This window comes from Nothoprocta perdicaria, unplaced genomic scaffold (assembly GCF_003342845.1).
Source record: "Nothoprocta perdicaria isolate Ctin4 unplaced genomic scaffold, notPer1 scaffold_81, whole genome shotgun sequence".
Lineage (NCBI taxonomy): Eukaryota > Metazoa > Chordata > Aves > Tinamiformes > Tinamidae > Nothoprocta > Nothoprocta perdicaria.
In genome coordinates, this window is record NW_020456099.1 from 1,017,166 (window position 1) to 1,037,577 (window position 20,412).

General features: G+C 42.6%; 2 protein-coding genes across 2 annotated transcripts in view; one reads left to right on the forward strand and one right to left on the reverse strand.

Annotated features, from left to right (window-relative positions):
* The window catches only part of SCLT1 (sodium channel and clathrin linker 1), a 33,662-nt gene extending 18,848 nt beyond the window's left edge, over positions 1-14,814 (forward strand). Inside the window, exons 16-21 of the mRNA XM_026051983.1 lie at positions 278-423; positions 1,430-1,622; positions 2,851-3,047; positions 10,875-10,953; positions 12,060-12,155; positions 14,203-14,814. Of these exons, the coding sequence (XP_025907768.1) occupies positions 278-423; positions 1,430-1,622; positions 2,851-3,047; positions 10,875-10,953; positions 12,060-12,155; positions 14,203-14,265 (774 nt within the window). The 3' untranslated portion in view covers positions 14,266-14,814. The remainder of the gene's footprint in view (positions 1-277; positions 424-1,429; positions 1,623-2,850; positions 3,048-10,874; positions 10,954-12,059; positions 12,156-14,202) is intronic.
* A 1,615-nt stretch (positions 14,815-16,429) lies between these two features.
* The window catches only part of JADE1 (jade family PHD finger 1), a 32,204-nt gene continuing 28,221 nt past the window's right edge, over positions 16,430-20,412 (reverse strand). The window contains exon 11 of the mRNA XM_026051959.1: positions 16,430-19,843. Coding sequence (XP_025907744.1) covers positions 18,963-19,843 — 881 coding nt within the window. The 3' untranslated portion in view covers positions 16,430-18,962. The remainder of the gene's footprint in view (positions 19,844-20,412) is intronic.

The window sequence follows — 20,412 nt, forward strand, 5'->3', positions numbered from 1 at the left end:
AGTGTAAAAGGTAAAAAGAGATGCATGATGTGATGCCGAAGAATGTAGGTGAATGTCCCRAATCAACTTAAGCTCAATGCACAAAAAAACTAACTGAATCTTTGAACTCTGAAAACTTCTTACCCGGTAGCAGCAGGATGGAGCATCGACAGAAATATAATTTTGTTTTAGATCACTGGAAAATAGGACACAATGAGGAGTAGCCTTATTATCAGCGCTGCAGTGTCACTCGCCGGTGTAAGGTAGGGACCATCTCACATCTAAGCTTATTCTTCAGATTTATCGGGAAGACAGAGGACATGAATCTGACAGTAGAAAACTGGAGCAACTGCATCAAAAATACCTACTTGCAGAATGTACAAAAGGTGACCTGCAGCTCAGCCTACAGACAGCACAGAACAAATTGAAGCAACTGGAAATGAAGTAAGTAATGGATGTCTCCAAGTCCTTATTTAATGAAGCTATTTCTGCCTGATCTAAAGTCTCTTGCTGATTGTGTTAAGTTTCCACTAGGTATTTTTAACCAGYAGCAGGAATAGTAGTAAGTTACCCTATTTCTGCACTTCTTAAGCAAGGGCAGTTACAAATCATTTTAAAAATGTTAAAAGAGAATAACACATGGTAGAATCTAAGATTTTACTTGTTTTACCAAGGAATGAAAAACAAATTTTATTTTTTGAAATCTTACTGCATTTTTAAATACTCTTATCTACCAGGGAAAGTTACTCTCTATAATATATTCAGAGAAATTATTACTTTATAAATTCATTTACGGTGTGSTATGTCCTAGTCCTCACACAACATGGTATGTCATGTACCATAGTGAAGTTCAAGTCTGTCTTCAGGCCTCATAGACATTACTGCAATTCAAATAATATAACAGTAAAAATATAATAYGCTACACATTGTTAGACTAGATTGTTTTTAGCATGAGATGTGTAAGAGTGTCTAGAACTTTCAGTTAGAATCATAAATTCTGCCTCTTCCCTAGAGCAATACCCAGTTGGGAATGTGGAAATTCTATAAAAATTAAAATYTGCTGCTTCATGTTGGCATTTCACTGGGTTTGCTTCAATATTAGATTGTTTTATAAATGCCCTCGCTAAAGGTCTTTGCTGACTTGTACATACTCCCAGCTGTAAAGCCCATTGTAATATCTGAGTGTATAAATGTTTCRTAATAATAATAAACTAGAAATTCAGGAAGAAACAAGAGAACAGCGGTACTGGGTCATTCCAAAGATCTCTTTGTCCTAGTATATTTTCTCTAGGACTGTTGAAATTACTCTGTTAAGATTTTGTTGCTACCTACAAATTTTGGCTTCCTCTTCTTCAGACCATCACAATTGCAGCAAAATAACCCTAGAAAAACACAGAATGGAGTCAAATGTTGAATAAATCTTCAGACAAGACTTTTCTTCTCTTTTCAGCTCTGAAGAAGAGAAATCTCATCTCCAGGAAATGATCTGTAAATTGCAAAGCATTCTGGATTCCGAAAGAGAGAAGAGTGGCTTTGTCAGYGAACAAAGGCTAAAACTTCAACAAGAGAATGAACAACTGCAAAAAGAAATGGAGGGCTTAAGAAAACTGGCCGTGGAAGCTCAACAAAAAGCTAAAATAATGGTATTGTTTAGGTTCTAATTTTATTTTAGCATAAAAGTATTTTTTGCTTAGTAAGCATTCCTGTGAAAAAATGAAAGTAAGCTTAAGTCACGCTTCTTGTTGGCTGCTTTGTATCTTTGCTTTGTTATAACACTGTATGTTCTGAGGATCTATTTGGTAGCTCATCCGCTGTTAATTAAATCGTACTTTAGTGTGCATTAAGTGCTACTTAAGAAGACGACCCAAATTACAAATCTCTGTCGGCCTTTCAGTCCAGAGGCTTCATGCTGCTTTTGTTCCTTTACTTTTGTGTCCACCATGTTATCACAGCAGTGCTTCGCTGATAAATATTTCAACAGTGTAGCTACCAAACATGGGGTCTGGACCTGAACAGTAGGATCAATTCTGTTCAAACTGTACAGGCTTTTGGATCGATAGGTGCAAGCAAGATACTTAGCTCAGAAAGGATTTTCTTTTTTTTAAGATGTTCCATTAAATGCTCCTGAACAGACTGAATGCATTAACAGCTAAACTCAACAGATCAAGGTACCTTTGACTTTGGAAGGGAATGACAGTTTTGATGCTTGACATGATTTCTTAATATATAAAGCCAAGGTATTTGCTGGTGCTTTCCCCCTGCTCTTAGCTCTAGGAATGTAAGGAGATGTAAGAACCTACCACAATGAGGAAGACCTCGGACGTGGTCTTACTAGCCACTCCCAATGGGAACCATCTCAAATCCAGTTACTATCTTCTTTACCACAAAGTACCAAAGCTGTCAACCAAGGGAAAAATAGTTAAATGTCAATAGGAAGTCTTGTTCCAGCTCCACAACCCTTTGAGCAAACAGTGTAAAACAAAGGCTGRGAGTCTCATAAAGGATATTTTAGAGGTTATAACGTATGTACCAGGTCATTGTCCATTCTATCAGACAGGATTTTAGATGCAGTTAAGAAAATCTTAACACATTTTTACCAGATGAAAAAGAAAGGATGTGTTTCTGTGGAGGAAACACAAGGGAGAAGGATAAAGATTATTTACCAAAGTAAGGTCACCCAGCTCATTATCCTTTATTGTCAGTTGTTCTATTTGCTTAAATTGGCTTTGGGAACTTGTGTCTGTTTGAGCAYATCGTTACAGGTTTAATTATTGTATGTTGCGTGCTTACAGCAAATTGTTTTACATCTCACTCGAGTGTTTAAAAAAAAAGTAATCAACTTGACTGTATCATGTTTGTATTTTTTTCCAGGTAAGCACCATGGAACACGAGCATTCTGTGAAAGAACATGGGTATGAAGCTCGACTTCAAGAAATGCAGGACAGCAGTCAGAAATCCACCGCTGAGCTGAGACGTCTCTTAGTAGCTCAGCAAAAAGCAACAAATCGGTGGAAAGAGGAAACAAAAAATCTTACTGATACTACAGAAGTCAGGATCAATAAGCTAAAGTAAGTGCAACCTTTTTTTTCCTTCTGGAAGGTGTTATGCTTTTGGCTACCATTTGGTACAACAGTACAGCTGTGGTGAAAAGCAGTGGAGAGCAAACCATCCTGGCCAGAGGATGTGACTCCAGCTGAAACTGAGGTCGTTCCAGAAGGAAATGWTGCGGCACTTGTTGTGACACCTTGTAATTACAAAAAGTAAATGAAATACTCTTAAATTCCTTTTCTAAAACAGAGCATGTTCAGTTTTAGGAAATTTTAGTCTTTAATTATGAAAGTTTTTGTACTTATGGCCATTCAGAACAGTTTCTGTAAAATCAATTGTGAAATAAATCTCCAGATTGAGAAAAAGTTGCTTTTGGGAGGTTCATCTCTTCTGAATACTCGGTGACATAAAAGAGGATACAAATGAGCTGCCTGATTGCCYTAAGCAAAGATAGAAGCTTTACTTCGTTGTTAATTTGTACATGTTGGCAGGTAGCTGACAGACACACGTATTCTCAGCATAATACGTAAGAATAGTTTCTGTTTTGAGAGGGTATAACAAGAAGGGCATCTCACCCAGGTTACCTATAATTCCTAGATACTGGGGAATGCAAGCAGCTGTAGTGCCTGCGACAAACAGGCATCAACAGGTTTGGAGGAATAAGGTTTACAGTGGAGTTTCCAGTATATTACTAATCCACACTGATTAACACAACGCACATATGTGACATCCTACTTTCATCTTGGTATAGTTTCTCAGGGCCATGTTTCAGCATTAGAAACTATTAAAAAAAAAAAAAAACCTATAATAAGCTATAATCAGCATTAAACTATAAAAAATTACCTGTGTACAGTAAATTTGCAGTGTCTTTCTTGTTCAGGTACTGTTTCCCCTACCTGTTGCATGTCTTATGTTTCACTGACGGGTAACAGCCACAGTACCAGGTAACAGCCCAGTATAAGCTGTTGTTTTGGCCAGCTGGGTGCTGCTGCTTGGCACACGTAGGAGGCCGAGTAACAGACTTTCTCTCTATGGAGGCAAAGGCACCTGGTCTTTGCTTGAGACATTGCTAACTGTGCTTATTCTCTTCCTGGTTTAGTAGTGTAGTTTCACTGTATGTAATTAGTTGAGTCTTACTGATGCTTTTTTAACATCTTTTCCTAACTAAAGAAGAAAAGCACTTAGTTGTGTTACATGCTTAGGTAAATTTAAGCTGGTAAACTTCTGCCAGAAAGCTAAAGTTGGTTTATTTTTAGGAAAAAAAAAAATTACTGCAGTTGAGCATCTAGGTTTGTAACTGAGATGCTGAATGTAGTTSAGCAACTTCTGATTAAGAGAGAAAAACTGCAGACTTCCAACGCAATGGAAATTTTCTGTGTAACAGCTGCTTTCCTTCTTAAGACTTTTATGGTGAGTGTTAAAATGTTGTTATAGTGGGCCAGAAGCTTTAGATGTTTTTTATCTGCAACAAAGTGCTGACATGGAAAATCTAACAGACACAAAGGCAGTTTGTTTTGTGAATCTGCATGAAAAATGGGTAGCAAATTTTGTCAGTGTCCTTATTTGTGTGAGAGACTGCCTATGTAGCGTCAGCTGAAAAGCCCACCAGTGATTTAGCTTCCCATTTAGTAGCGCAGTAGCTTTTTCATCAGAAAATACTGCCTGATGAATAGAAGATGTTCATGTGAGAAGTGGGAAGTCTACACCAAGTCCACGTGATTCTCACTCTCTCTGGTTGATATTTTGGTGCAAGTATGAAAGCCACGTCAGTTACTTTTTAAGATGCTTTTGCAGATGATATTTATACACATTGTATAGAAACTAAGAATAGAAGTTTGTCAGACACCTTTGTGAATTCAGAATGCATTCTGCATTTTCTAGCATAAGGCTGGTATAAAGATTAGCTCCAGTAGCTACTCAATAGTAGTTACTCACTGCCAAGTCCTTGCTGACATTAAGAATGAGTAATTACCATATATTTCCTTTAAAATATAATATTTTAAGCAGTAATATAATATTTTAAGCAGTAATATTTTGAGTAAATACTTCAAGTACAAATACAGATGCCAGTTCACTTCTTGTTTTGCTGTGAAGCATAATAGTGTTGATAACTTATATTTAAAAAGCAAAATAATTTTGTGGCCACTGAATTCCTAGGTTTATCACAGAGATATGAGCAAGACCACTAGATAGTAGAGTGATGCTGGGTAAGCACCATCTACAGAATTACCAGCTTCATTGGAAAATCCTCTTGATATTAGTTAGCATAATAGTTAGGTCCAGGTAAATGGCTAGTTGCAGTCATTTGGCTAAATGGCTGTACAGGGAATACTTTTCCTGTGTACAGACGTTTCACATGTTCCTCAGAGGACTAGTGAGTGAGACATCTGTAAGGAAAAGCTAATGTTTTCCTTAATCTTGGCCTGACAGGGCAGCAACACTGTGAGCCTCGATGAAGATACCTGCCTGTTCATTTGGTTTAGATACAAACACTTGACATATACCAGTGTATCATGATTTTTTAGAAAATTTTGATTAGACTGAGATGTTCTGTGGGACTTAATGAATTTACTATTTGATAAATGCAATGCATTTTTTTCAGTTGGTGACATAAAGCAGSATTTCAGTTTTTAATAATTATTACTCTTGCAGCACAGTAATGTCCTTTGTAAGTGTATATTTTTCATGGAGTTATAAACTGCTTTTGGGGGTCTTACTCGTATATAGCAGGGAGGTGGTTTACATAATCAAAGCATTTTATATTGAATTTCACCAGCAGTTGGCCCTTAGTGCCCTTCTCATAAGCACTGAGTCACTGCTCCGTTTGTTAGTCTAGGTGTTTCCCATTCCTCTGCSTAAAATTCATGACCTGTTCCTGCTTTTTTCTGGTCTCTCCCCATTACTTCCATTTTCCATGTGAAAGTGTTTGAAACATTGCAGCTCTTTTGCTCACCTCCCACCAGCAGCTGCTCGCTTTCCATATTCTGTAGGGTTCATTTGTCATCTTTTCAGTCTGCAGCGTTTTGTTAGTGAGCTGTAATGCATAYACATAAAGGAAACATCCATTACATATTGCAAGAAGTGAAGCAACATCAGTGAACATTAGCTGATTTTTAGTTTCAAAATTCAGTAAGTAACTTTTGTAGCCTGTAACAGAAGAACAAATTGAYAATTATTATTCTAAAATCACAYGGTCATTTCTTAGTTCAGGGAAAAAAATGAACCTAAAAGTATGTTCAAAGTTTTCACTTAAAATTAATATGTGCCTTCTTGGACACTTTGGTTTGTGTCTCTGATTTCAAGTTGTGTAATAATCTTTGCCTGTACAGCTGAACTTGGAATTAAAAAGCCAAAAATAAGCTTGGTGAAACAGGGGCAGTGCTCTGAATGCTTGTGGACTGAATTCCATCCTTCTCTTCATGACAGCATAACGCAGACTTCCTTCATGACAAGAATTTTCTTCCCGGGGCAGCATCCTAAGAGGCTGCACGTTTTTGAAAGTCTTTATTGATAACAGAGCTCCCTGTGGCCTTGGGCAAGGGCAGAGAACTGGGCTGCCTTCTSTACACTTGTGCCCAAAGCCAACCTGGAAGGCAGTTAAGGGCAGTGATTCTTGCAACATAGGTCATGCTTCCAAATCAAGACATTGCTCTTGGCAGCGTGACTAAGCTCCTGGCCAGCGTTTGTGCTCTCTATTCCTGCCAATGGCTAAATGGTTTTGCAGGCTGTAAAAAATTTCTTTTGACTTTTTATGGAGCGAATTTTAGAATTTCTTTAAATTCTAATGACACTCACATGAAGTGAAATTAGACATAGTGAGCTTATGAACAATGTAGCAAATATTAACAGTTATAGAACAGTTAGGGAAATTAATGTATTTCTCATTTGTTTCAAGATGAGTTGTTCCAAGGTTGAAGGTTGAGGCTTTTTTTTTGTCTGAAAATGTTTATGTATGTACAACTTTTTTATCTATCTCAACTTACAGAGACTTCTAAAGAGCTTTTAAGTCCTGTCAGGTAAAATTTAAATAACTAAATTGGAGTTTGGTTTAATGGTTAAAAAGAATAGTTTGATCTTCAGTATCACTTTTCCACAAGCATGTGTGGTATTTCATGAGAAATACCTTTGACATCTAGGGTAAAATAATGGTATCAAATGATTCACTTCTTGCATTTCTTGCCTTCATTTATTAGAAGCTCCGTGCGAYAGGATTGAGGGCTACACACACGTGTTTTTAAGCGTTCTTAATTTTCTAGAAGTAGCAGAATTTAGAGAAGCAAATGTTAGGACCATGTTTTTCGGGGTGAATGTTGGCTAGAACGATCACTGTTACCATATAGCATTGCATATAAAAGTCTGTAATTCTTCAGACTTAAGGAGAGAAAAACATATGATAGCAGTGATAAAAAGCACAGTCACCTGTACGAAAGAAATAGCCAGGAAATATGGGAACTGGAAGTAAACAAAGCTCAGCAAAGAATGAAAACCAGAGGAGAAAGAGCGAGAGAGATGGCAAAAGTTATGACAACAGAATTTAAACAAAAACAGGATAATCAAATCTACCAGCATTTACTAAAAGGAAATGTGAATGGAAGACTCTGTGTGCAAACTTAAAAATAAGGACCAGTGGTTAATTTATTATGTAAAACCCAATAATGGACCCTGACTGGTCATATATAGGCTAACTAGACTAAACAAGTGAATAAAACAAGGTTGTAATACAAGTGCTGATAGGTGGTTAATCTCTTCTAAGTAGCATATTAGTATTTTTTTTAGATCTCTATGTTCTGCTCCTGAGAGCGAGGGAAGGAATCGGAGGAAGCAGAGTCTGGCAGATAGTCAGTGGCTGCACAGGATCCCTTGCCAGAATCCTCGTCTGCGAACGAGCCCGAGACCAGGTCCAACAGGATTCTGGTTGGATCAGGGATCACAGCAGGATTCAAAAGAAAAGTTTGGTACTGAATTAGCWAACAGGGGCACCCACGGAAAGGCCTTGTTAAGCCTGTCAACTTTGCTGTGACTATTACCTTGCTTGCTTAGAAGTGTGCATGACTGCTCAGTAAAGGCCTTATCAAGAGCCTGTGTGCAGGGGCAGCAACAGGTATGCACAAGTTTGCTCTGCTCTAAAAATATAAACTGAATCTGCAAAACAAATGGCACTCAATAAGGATTTTGTAGACATTGGCTTAAAGAAGGTAAGTACTTTGGAAATTAATGAAAGAATGCATTTGAGGTAGCCTAACTTGAAAATCTGGATTCACATGAAAAACAATAGTAGGATAAATACTAATAACTATCTGGATATGTTAGTAAATTCATATTCCTAACCATCTGTTACTATTGTCTAATACTGAAATATAACTTTTTGGAAAAAAATCAAATACATTTACTGTAACACAGCCTATTACATTTGATCAAATAAGTGCTACTGAATGGCTTGATTAAAAAAAAAAACACTTGAATTATAATTGCTTCTATTGATAAAGTGAAATTCTTGCCATATTTTTTTAAACTATTTTTTAATACTGTGCATAGTGTGTTTAATTCTAAACATTGTTCTCATTTGATTGCAGCAATTCCCAATGTCTTTGTTGCACTTTCTGCTTCTGAAGCATTTATGTGTCATAGTTGGAGTCCCTGAGTCATTTGTAGCTCTGTGCCTTTATAGGAATCTTGAGGTTTGACTTTGCTCTAATTGAAAAGAATCTGCCTCTGAAGAATGACCTTTTCTGTGCCTGTGTGTGCAGCGTTGGCCAGGTCTGCCTTCTCCCTGCACGCTGTACAGTACATGGAGTGAATTRCCCAGCATCTTAAGCTGAACACATTTCCTCCAGCTCTGAACCATTATTATTCTTGGCTGCGCTTCTGTAATGTTTGGCAGCCATGGCTGCTTATTTTAAAATGCTCATTAAAGCAAAAATATTAGCAGGATGAGAGAGAGCTGCAGGTACCAGCAGTATAGCAAATCCATAATTACTGCGAGCAACTGAAGCATGGTCTGGTATAATTCAACTGCAAAAACATCTGGCACTCACTGTATTTGTCATCTGAGAGTTTAGCAGAAAGTACTCGCTACAGCTGGCAGATTTATCACCCGACTGCCAAAATCCTGAACGCTCCCCTTTTGTTTCCTGCTCATTTAACAGAGACAACATGGAGCAGAGACTGGTTGGATTACTTGCAAGTTTGGGCTACCTCTTATTAGAGCCTCATAATGAGTGTTGGGGGGAGGGCTACCAGTCAAGCAGATCAGCCTTCCAGACCAGGAGCTGCAGTGTTTCCCTCGGCTTGCAGGGTTCAGCTCTGTCCTTTGGACACGGGCTCAGYGTGACATTTCAAAGCAGTTTGTTGATAAACAGCTGCACAAGAGAATGTAAACTGCTTATGGTCCATGCTGCTGCTGAGGACGCTCATTCTGTGCCTTAGCTGAGCAGGGGAGATGCATCGTTTCCCRTGACTTGTTAAGGATTTGGAATTTAGAAAATGACTCTACTTGGACAGATGACATTACTTAAGATATCATTGCAATAAAGGTCATTTGTCAGAAATTAGTCAAAGTTGTATTTTATTAGCGTAGTGAAACATAAGCAGTCTGCATGTTGTAAGCAGTAACTTGAATAGTTTACTAGGGAGTTTGAGAAGGTGTGTTCTTATCTTACACATATAAAATGAACTGCATGAAATTTCATGGTGAAGAAGAATGTTCAAGTCAATTTGCTAATAAAACTGTTCATAAGCCAGAACTTGAAGACTGCATTCAAAATCTGTTTGTTTGTTGGGATTCCCAAACTGGAAGTGCTTTATCTTGATGCTTGAGATTGATTCTAGAGGACAAACTGCAAAAATAGTGTTAAGTATTAACATAGTGTCTCCATCTTGCCGTTTTAATCCATCTCTAACACTTACTCCATTTAAAACAAGTATTAATGTGGAATATGAATATTAGTTTTAATTGTTTAACATGGTGTAACTACCTGCTTTATGCATGTCATTTTTATGGCAGCTACTCAAAAGATGGTGAGCTGTCCTTAACGATATCCGGTCGGGAGACAGGCTGATAGACAACAATCTTGTAGCTGCCTGTTTGGTTTTGCAGCTTCCTCTGTCCAAAATGACCAAAGTTCAGAGATTTTCTTCTCCATCTTCTTCACCCGTCTTCTTTGGTGGCTCACTGTTAGCAGAAGGCCAGAACTGGTTCCTTTGTGGACCAGCTCAAAGATGTCCATCTTAACCCAGATATTTGGTGTCTTCAGTACTGCACAAATTAGGTTAGCATCACTAGAAAGAAATCCAAAAGTGAAAAAAGTGCTTTTGAAGAAGCTGATATGTTTTCTTTTTTATCTTGAAGTGTTGTGTTGTTGATTGTGTTACAAAGTTTAGAGTGATTTTAGAGTGATTAGAGTGATTTAGAGTGATTTTTTTCAAAGTGTCTTCAGAAATGTCCACACTGAACTCTGGCTCTAGGCCATTAATGAGATGACTAATCTAAAAATTGAATGCACTGCAAATACAGTTTGTGTTTATAACTTAACAGCACTTAATAACATGCTTATAAAATAAGATAATGAACAGCAGAAAATATACTTGTAAAATATCGAATATTCTTGGCAAAGTCCAGTTTATTTTTGATTTTAACAYGCACATCTCATTTCTGTGCCACTCATTTTGAACACGTATTTTTAAGAGGTGAAAGCAGCAGTGCTTTTGAAACGATTATATCAAGAGCAATCTTRTAAGTAAATGCACCATAAGGACCTGCACTGCTTTGGGGAGGTCCCTATGAGATAATACGTGGGTAGCTGATGCACTACTGTGTGCTCACCAGCAGCTTTGTTTCTGTTCAACAGAAGTGAACTGAGCCAACAGAAACTTCGCACCCAAGAGCTCCTTTCTCAGCTGGAAATAGCAAATGAGAAGGCTATTGAGGTAAGATAACAAATAACATGACAACAGCTTTCTGCTACACCCTGAGGCATCCCCACATTAGGATCTTACCAGAAACTTTTTTAGGTGAGTTACGTTGCTAGTTGATAAGAACTTAAATATTTTTGAAGGAACGGTTGTTGCTTGAAAAACCCACTCTGTTCCTGCAGACTGACATGTTCCAATGGAACGGGAATACGAGTTAACTTTATTCTGAAATTATAGCGTAAAGGAGAGATCTTTCATAATTATTAATACTGCAACTTTAGGCAATTCAGAAATCCTTTCTGAGGACACTTATTGGTTTGTATGGACACTTCTGAAAGGGAGGAGGAGGCGTTGCTATACGTATAATGTAAYACACGCAGAGAAGTAAAATTTTTCGTATTCTACATGGGTCGTAGAATTTACGATTCCTTTTTGTGTGTATATGTATATAGATAAGAGCATCATCCATTAAAGATTAAAGGCAGGGTTGTCTTGGAATGCACATTTTTTTAATAATTAATGGTCACTTTAGAGAATAGTTCTCCTGTCAGTTTGCCTCATAAATCAGGAATAATACCTAATTCTATTTAGGATAACTCCTTATGCATTGTTTTTGTTGTTGTTGTGCTGTATTATTTAGAGGACAAAAGGAGGCTGATAGGAGGAAACTTCCATTCAAGTAAAAGACGATTAAGAAAGATTTTATACCTATTCTTTGATGAACAGAAGAGAAAATATGAACCAAAAGATTATCTTTTGTATTATTTTGTATACTTTTTTACTTTGAGAATAACTAAAACAATTATATGGTAAGACTGTGTAAATTAAATTACCTGAATTAAAATGTCAGCTTTTAGGCATCTTAATTAAAGACGGTGAAGTAAAAACTTCCTCTGAAGATTACTGTAACTGCAAAAGTGGTATGGTCTCGTCAACTTCAGTTTGTGCATTTGATGCAGAAATTCTCTCTCATGTGTCACTAGCCTGTCGTCAGCCTCTTCCTCTAGGAGGTGAACAGCTGCACTTCCTAAGTGCCTGTTGCTGCCAGCCTTCTCACTGCGGTGCATACGGAGCCGAGAAAGAGAACTTCCCGTTTGTAATGAGGTATTTCATTTACACAGGATGAAAAATTAATGATGGAATATCGAGAATACATCAATAGGCTTCAAAGACGACTAAGCCAGGCAGAGCAGAGGGCAGCTACAGCATCTCAAAAGGTACAAAACAGCATGTTATTTTCACAAGGAAACAAAAAYCCCTTTGAACATTGTGGGGAAAAAAGATGACTTTATATCTTCCCCAAGGCAGAGTGGTCGTTTATGTGCAGAATTACTAACATAACTTGTGCAAGCTTGTGTTTCGAATGTGTCATCCCCAAAGTGATGCAAATTCAATTAAATACTAAATCTTCTTCCAACAGGATGCTTGAATGACATAGATCTGTTTAGGGAAACAAACTGGATGTGAATTAAACTTGCATGGTTCAAAATGAAGGTTTATAATCTTGTACGTATTCCAAAATGATAGCAAGTTAGCAGAGAGAGGGGGAAGCTCTTTTTCAAATGTGTCAAATGAAGTTCAGAGCTGTAACGCTCACGGGCTTCCAGCTCCTGCTTACCCATAGGAGGGCCTTTTTGAGCTTGCTGCGGTTGGCCTCGGCTGCCGTGCGCCGCGGCGCCCTGCGGGGAGCAGAGGCTGCGCGGGCGCCCGCCCGTCCCAGCGCACGGGGACCCTGACGGGCGCTCAGCTGGGGGCAGGAGCTGCTGGGCAGCGCAATTCTCTGCTGGGCAGAGAGGCAAGTTTGTTGGTTGTGGGGATCTGTTACTTCTCGTGTTTCTGAGACATTACCCTGCCCAAAGCAGGGTGGTCACGTCAGCTTTCAAGGGCATAAATTCACGGTGTCGCTGCCCATAGGAGAAGAGTGCTTGCTGTTCCTGAAAGCATCAGTAGTTACCTGCTCCTCATGGGTCTCCTTGGGAGGGTCGCAGCAGATCTGATGGGGCTGTAGGAGCCATGTGGCTGTCCGGGTGTGGGAACTGCCTGGCGTGGCTGACGTGGCCTCTGCAGCGACGTGGGGCGTTTCCTGCTGCCCTGTCTCCACTCGCCCTTTCCCCAGGTCCCGCTGCCCGTGCTGGGGAAAGGGCTGCAGCGGGGCCTGCCCATCCCAATGCGGACAGGGCAAGTCTTCCCACTCTCTTCGCTGAGGGAAGACCCATGTGGATACAGGGCTCCTTGTGTGCAGGGTGGTAACACGTCACCGGTTTCTTAATCTGTAGGTGCAGGGCTGCTTTACTGAATTGTTATATTATCCAGTTTCATTGTAATTTTAAATGCAATACAGAATAGAAGGACTTCACCATCGCTGTCATAGAGCCCGTTGACCTTCCCTCGTGCCTGCGTGCCTGATGACTTACAGCTGAAGAGCAGCACCCTGCCAGAGAGGGACCGGTGCTGCTTGCTCCCCTCGCACAGTTCTGCCGGAGCGATGGGGCTGGCACCAGGGCAGTGGCTTTTCCCCTTTCCATGCCCTAGCTGAGGGAATGGACATTCAGTTGTTCCTTCTCCCATGGAAGCGATTTGAGAGCTGCTGGTCATCCTTGTGGCACATGCAGAGGAGCTGCACCAGTTACARCCGCAGTCTCGCAAGGGTAGTTGACCTCTTCACTTGTACTAAGCTTGGCAGCAAAACTAGAAACTAGCAGAAAATGCCAACCTGGATGCTCAGGTGGCAGCTCTGTGCGTTAGGACTGCGTGCAAAGCTCCAGCAGCAGCCACAGCTGCTGCCAAAGCGACACACAACAGATGCTGGGGGCTCTTCTGCAGGATTAGGGGCAGGACGTGTGAGGGCTTGAGAAAAGTCRTCTCGTGCAGTGTTTGGGTATGAAAAAAAATGTTTGAATTACCAGTGCTTGTTCATGACTGTGAATGTGAGCTTATGCTAAGATAACAGTACTTCAGTGAAGCCTCACCATTGTAAGTGAATTATCAGTTTTGCAATTTTAAAATACGTGCATTTGTGTGCATGTAGATGTCTTTTAACTGTACTCCTGGTAGTCTGTTTTTTTATCATTTGTGATTCTTTGGGACCTTAGACAAGTTAAAAGCAATAACCACCAGGAAACTGTTGTGTAACCTAAATTCTCACTTGTCAAGGCCTGCTCCATCTCTTCAGTAATATTTCTCTGTTGAAGATTTACTAATATTCAGGTCTTTTTATTCAAGGATTTTTCTATAAAAAAGGGATCTGCTTGTTTTTGATTACAGCTCAGCGTGATAACTGCGCACAAGAAGGCGGCTGCTTCCCTGCAAGAGCTGGAAAATACTTAAGTACATGGGCATTGTTCACTCACATCACGTTGGCGTTGAGAAGATCGCCACAGAATCTCCATATTGGAGCATTAAAGGCAAATGCATAGTGAGATTTGTAAGATTTGAGCGACGTTTTCTATTGTATTCAGGTAAGCAAGCAGGGCTGGATGGAGCTGCCGTTATCTCCATGCACGGTGAAGCCAGGAGGGTCACTGCAAAGTGAGGTAGTTAGGGGCCTTCTGCGTGGCAGCCCCACCAGGCCGATGCAGAGCTGCAGTATAGCCGTCTGCGGTGAAAATCACCAATGCCGAGAACCATGTGGTCTAGATACCAGTATATTAGTAAATAACTTTACTCGTGTGTAATTTGTACTTTTTTCTTCTCTTTCAAAGAGCCAGTGAACATTCTGACGCTACTTTGTGAGGGGTGCTGAAATCATTTATAAGATGCTGATTATGTCACAAGTGTCAGCGTGTTGCTGCTGTGACAGGCGGGGTGGTAACTGGGAAATGCCTCCCTTGTCTCTTCGGTTTGTAAGGATTCCGCTCAGCTTGTTCTGATGCCCTTGGAAAAGTGTTAATAAATCAAGTGTTGCTATGGTTATTCACAGAGCTACTTTCTAAGGACCATAATCCTTTCTCGGTTGTGCTTTTTCCTCCTAGTTACTATTTTTACATTTGTGTTGATCTCTCTGGTTGGTACGTGTCTGGGAATGGCAACTGGAGGTAGCCATTACTTCAGCTTGCAGAGTCTGGAAAAAGCTGCGGCTTTTGGGTGCTCGGAAGCAGCGTGCTCCAATACTGCAGATTCCAGAAGGTGGGGATCCTCTTGGAACAGGGGGTCTCTTTAACAGAYGAGGAACTCCAGCTAAATGATTTTGAAGTCAAGACTGTCCTCTGTTTTGTCAAATTTTGAAGTGCTCCCAGTTTTAGGTAATGTCATTTCTTGTCCTTTCTAAACATGAAGGGTGTAGTTTGTGTCTTTAACTGCGTAAGGAAAGTTACTGTCTCCTGTATTTTCACATCCCTTTTTCCCAGTGCTTTCCCAGTTTGACATATCCAGTGTAATTTGTAACAGAGAACATTCTGCTAGGTGATTTTACGCAAGGATTTTCATAGGAACAGTTCTGGAGCTCCACACACCTGCCGCAGCGAGATCTTAACCAACTGTGTGTATGTGTGTGTGTAGATAGATAGATAGATAGATAGATATGCACCAACGCAGCCAGCTGGCGGCGAGTACCCAGCAGCCTGTTTCCTCTTGCACAGTGCGCAGGGAGAGGGCTCCTCCGTGGGCCGCCCCGGGGAGAGGCGCTGGCACCGTGATGCCGAGCCCGGCCGGGAGCTCCGCGGTGCCCGGTTCTGAGCGGCGGGATTCGGGCAGCTCTTCTTGGCTTCCAGGGGCACAGGAAAGGCTCGCTTGCTTCTTACTGACGGGAAGATTGGTTTCAGCCGTTGCTGTAGCTCTTGCGCAGGAACCAGTGGTGTTCTGCCAGAATTCAAAGTGAGATGGTGACCCAAAAACATAGAATCCGGAGCACCTGTGACCAAGAAAGCTCCTTTGCTTCTCTGGGGGATGTACGAAGAGCGTGAACACTGGAAGGCCACCACGCACCGAAGAGGTGAGCAGCATCTCCTTGAGGAGGGCAGGAGACACCTTCGTGTGCCGTCCTGCTGCTTCCAGAGGCTTGGCTGGCAGTAACGAGGCCCCTTCTTCATCCTCTGATAAACCCCCTTTTTTTTTTTTTTTTTTTTTTTTTTTTTTTTTTTTTTTTTTGAAATTAAATGTCCATTCTGCTGCCTCTTTTCAGAGGCCTCTTTCAGAGGCTCTTTTCAGAGGCTTCACATATGCATATATACTTTTGTATATGTATGTATATACATATTTTTTTTTTTTTTTTTTTTTTTTGATACCTGTAGTGATCCAAATGAAATATCCAAATCAAATCCTTGTTTTAACCAGGAAGGCAGTTCAAATCATGGCAGGAAGTGTTTATGCAGAAATCCGGACAGAGGGAGTAGTGTGCATTCTAAAACACTGCAACAAACCTGTTGCAAAAATGTACAGCATTTATTCACATACAGACAAAAAGGCACAATTCTACTGAATATTTTAACAAAAAATACAGCTGTCTTCAACTAGGTCTTTATAAATACTTCAAAAAAGGGGGAAAATAAATACAGGATTGGGCCATGTAATATAAAATAGTCATCTCTACATATACTTTTTATTTCTGTTTCTCTTCATGCACCTTTTCTTAATTAATTTTAGCTGAATGGACACCAAAGCTAGGCACATAGTGAAAAATCTTCTGTACAAGGTTTTACAAATGTAATGACAATTTTTTCTTTCAAATTTCTGAAATTAAGATTTATACACGACACGTATAACCCTTCATTTAGCTTTGTGTGAGTTGATAACCTAGCAACTGGCATTCCAGGCAACTTGACAGAAGTTTTAACTAGCCTACGGTTTGACATAATACACCGAGCCTAATCGCAGTTCCCTTGGACAGTCTGCGTGAGAAAAGGTAACGCTTATTGAGAAAACCAATTCCAGCAAAAGGTTCTAGCCCAGTCAGAAGGCAGAGGGGGTGGATTTGTGTTGTCACTGCTGTGCTCAGGCCACCTCTCTGCTCAACACCAACCAAGCACAGGTGACAAAACCAACCTACGGAGCTGGGCCTGGGGCAGGGAAAGCGCTTTTTGGTTCTGCTTGAGCCTCCCTGGGACCATGAGAGCTCACGGAGCTGCCCGGCGGGGAGCAAACGGGTAAGGCATTCGTTCCGCGCGGCGCCGGCATGCGTCGTAGTGCAAATCAAGCAGGTACCTCCTGCACAACGGGGTGAGGCAAAATGTTTATTTAGAATCCAAATTTAGATTATTCCAGCTATGGCTTCACAAACAACTCCCTACATGGCACAAGCTTCTCGCAGAAACTAACAGTGCTTGTCTAGAATGTGCTGCTCTATGTTGAATAGAACTACCTGCATTTACCTTTTGCCTTTTGTCTTGTTGCTTGCTATCAAGTCATTTATTTTAACTCATCCCAAGAACGACTACAGAATCGCAGATTCGCAGAGGCCCTGCTAGACTCCAGTCTGGCCAAATCATGAGGTTAACCTAATTCCTTGGGAGCAACAATGGTGTTTATTTAAAAGAACACTGTGTTAMACAAAATTTCCTCTCTTCATCAGCATCCCACAAAGTATCAAAAGGTTAAGACTTCCAAGTTTTAAAACATGACAGGGATGCCCTCTGTCAAAATACTCAGTTAAGTGATAACTTGCATAGCAAGGTAAGGTGTTAAGAAGCCTTTTTCTGATTGAATCCTCTGGAAGACTCAGTTCTGGCAGAGTTCTGCTGTACTTGAAAACTTTCCCTGCTCAGGAGACAGGGTCTAACATTACAAAACAACTGTGATAAGAGCAGGCACGGGAGGGCTCTGCCTCACCCCTGCACTCTGTAACTTACTGTGGCTTAAACTTTCCTTCAACTAGGACATTCCCGACTGCYTACCTCTATGCAGAATTCCCAAACTCACATGCTCCTCATAATCCACGGCTGTGGGTACACACCCCCTCGATATAAAACAGTACCCTAGTGAACTGTCAATATTATTGCTGATAGCTTACTAGTTATTGCCATTTGCAATTATTTGGAAAAAAAAAAAAAAGTATGCAATTAGAATGTGAGATCCCTCTTCCATCAAATCTAGTCCAGAATAAAATGAAATAACTTTTCTTCATTTGAATGTAAAGAGCTAATCACGATTTATTGCCTTTCCATTTTATTCTCTTTAAAAATATATATTTACCTCCACTTTAACCCTTTAGTGTCCTAAGCCTGGCTTTCCCAGTACATCCATCAGTGCATACGTGGTGCGCTGGGGAAATCCCACTCACTAGTGCCTTAGATATTTTTTTTTCTCCTTCACTCATCGCTGCTCTCCAGGAGGCGGGCGCCAGACTCGGAGCGGCGGAGCGAGCTGGTTATCGCAGGGCGCAGGCGCTCCCGAACCGAGTGCCTGGAGCYGCCTCCGGGGTGCTCGGGTGGAGCTTTCCAAGCCAGCTGCAGCCCCGGGCCCTTCCCTTCTCCAGTGCAAGGGCTGCTCCCAGCCCGGCTGGCGGCTCTAGGTGTATGGACAGGAAACACTGGAGCTTGCGGAGGGCCCGGGCTGCTGCACGTGCGCAAACTGAGTGCAACAAAACACACCTGCCAACGGGACAAAGACCCCCCCCACCATCCAGGAGCGTGACCACTTCTAACAGGGTTAAGCAGCCGCCTCTGGCTCCGTACACTCTAGTTTAAGTACCAGCTTGTGCTTTTTTGGAAGGGTGAGGAAGGAAACAACAACCACCACCTCCTCAGTGCTGTTTAGCTAAACAAGGATGCCTGCAGCCGACCTTCCCCTGCCCACCCCCTGCTGCAGTTTTCAGAGTCACTTTAGTGTTTGTCACAAACACTATTTTAGTAGTGATGTCATTTCTTTGCTTCCTCAGGGAAGTGGCAAATTAAAGACTCAGATTTCTCACAAAAGGGGCTGGGAGGGGCAAAACCACACTATCTTTGAAGTGCATGTAAACATATTTATACAGCTCAAGAATTACGGGTGCACCCTGGCAGTCTGTAGCCACGTCTAAGACCTCTCCCTCCTCCCACCTACACCTCTCGCGGGGGCGGCTCGCGGGCGCCACCCCGGTGAGCGYGCTCCCGTCAGGAAGCCAGGATGCTTCTCCGGATAATGTCCGCGCTGCGGCCGAGCGCGCTGCTGGGGCTCAGCCGCGGCGGCCGGCACTTCTTCTCGGCCACCTCCGGCTCCGAGTCGCTCATCTCGGCGTCGGGGACGTAGCCGTCGTTCTCGCTGTCGGGCCTGGCCTTGCTCCTGGCCCTGTCCTTGGGCGAGAGGCGGCCCAYGGCCAGGTAGGGGTAGCCGGCGCCGCGGCGGCCGGGCGCCTCAGGGCTCTCGCCCCGCGCCTGCCGCTCCCCCTTCTTTGGAATTCGGAAACCGCCCCAGTTTTTCACTGGGCTCGTGGGCGTCGTAGGCACTTTAACCACCGTCTGGTTGGGGGTTATTCTGACGAGGCCGCCGTTGCATTTAGGCACTAGATCCCTGCGCGTGCCGGGCGCTGTCCGAGCGCTCGCGTGGCCGGGGGCCCGCTTGTTCTCCGAGTGCCTCTGCGAGAGCTCCGCGGGCCGCAGCGCTTTGTGGTTGTGCTTGGGAGGCTTCTCCTTCAGTTCGGCCCTCGTGCCCTCGCCCGGGGYGCCATCGTCTCGCCTCTTCCTGTGCTCGGGCACCACGAGGCCGTTGCTGGGAGGTGCCGGGGCGAGCCGGGCCTCGGCCAGGGGCCCATGGACRCGGGTACCGGGCGGCCGCAGCGCCTTGCCCGCGGGCCCCGCGCGCCGCCCCGCGCCGCCGCCGCCGCCGCTGCTGCTCCTCAGCGCCTTCCTCGCCGGGTGCCCCAGGGACGTGCCCAGCTGCTTCCGGAAGAAGGCCGAGTGCCACTTCAAGTCCTCTATCTTGGGGGCATCGGGGCCCAAGGAGGGGCTGTTGAACAACACCACGCTTTCCACTGAGGAAGATGAGCAAGGCACACCTAAATGTAAACAAATTAAGTTACAACCAAGCAATTGTTGCTCCTGGTTATATCCCACTGCGCTGAATTGCACCCCTTCAAGCTCTCCTCTTGGTGCCCATGGGGCGCCCTTCAGCATCTAGAGACAGTTGGTGGCCTGTCCAAGAGCTCCTCCTGCCTAAGCAGCAGCCCGGGCAGGGGGTACCCAGCGCTGCTTCACGCACTAAAGCCCAGGCTGGGGCAGGGGCAGCAGGAAGCATCTCTCTGAAATCGGTCCTCAAGGCTTTCGAGTGATTAACGAGACCAGCCTCRAGTCTTTTCATCTCTGAGAAGAGAGATGAGTCTACTGCCACTGAGAAGAGGCAGAAAGAAGAGCCATCTTGTTTCAAAACCTCCACCTGCTGTCCTTTCCAAATGCATTTCTTTAAACTACCAGCTRTGGTGGTAAAGAAACACATGATAAGCACTAACAAAGCCGCACTAATCAACGAGGTGCCGTGTGGCACTCACATGTCTCTGTCATTAACTTAMGCACAAAACTCACACCCGAAAGGATCAGAGCCAGCAGGGCCCCCAGGAGCCCGCGCCTG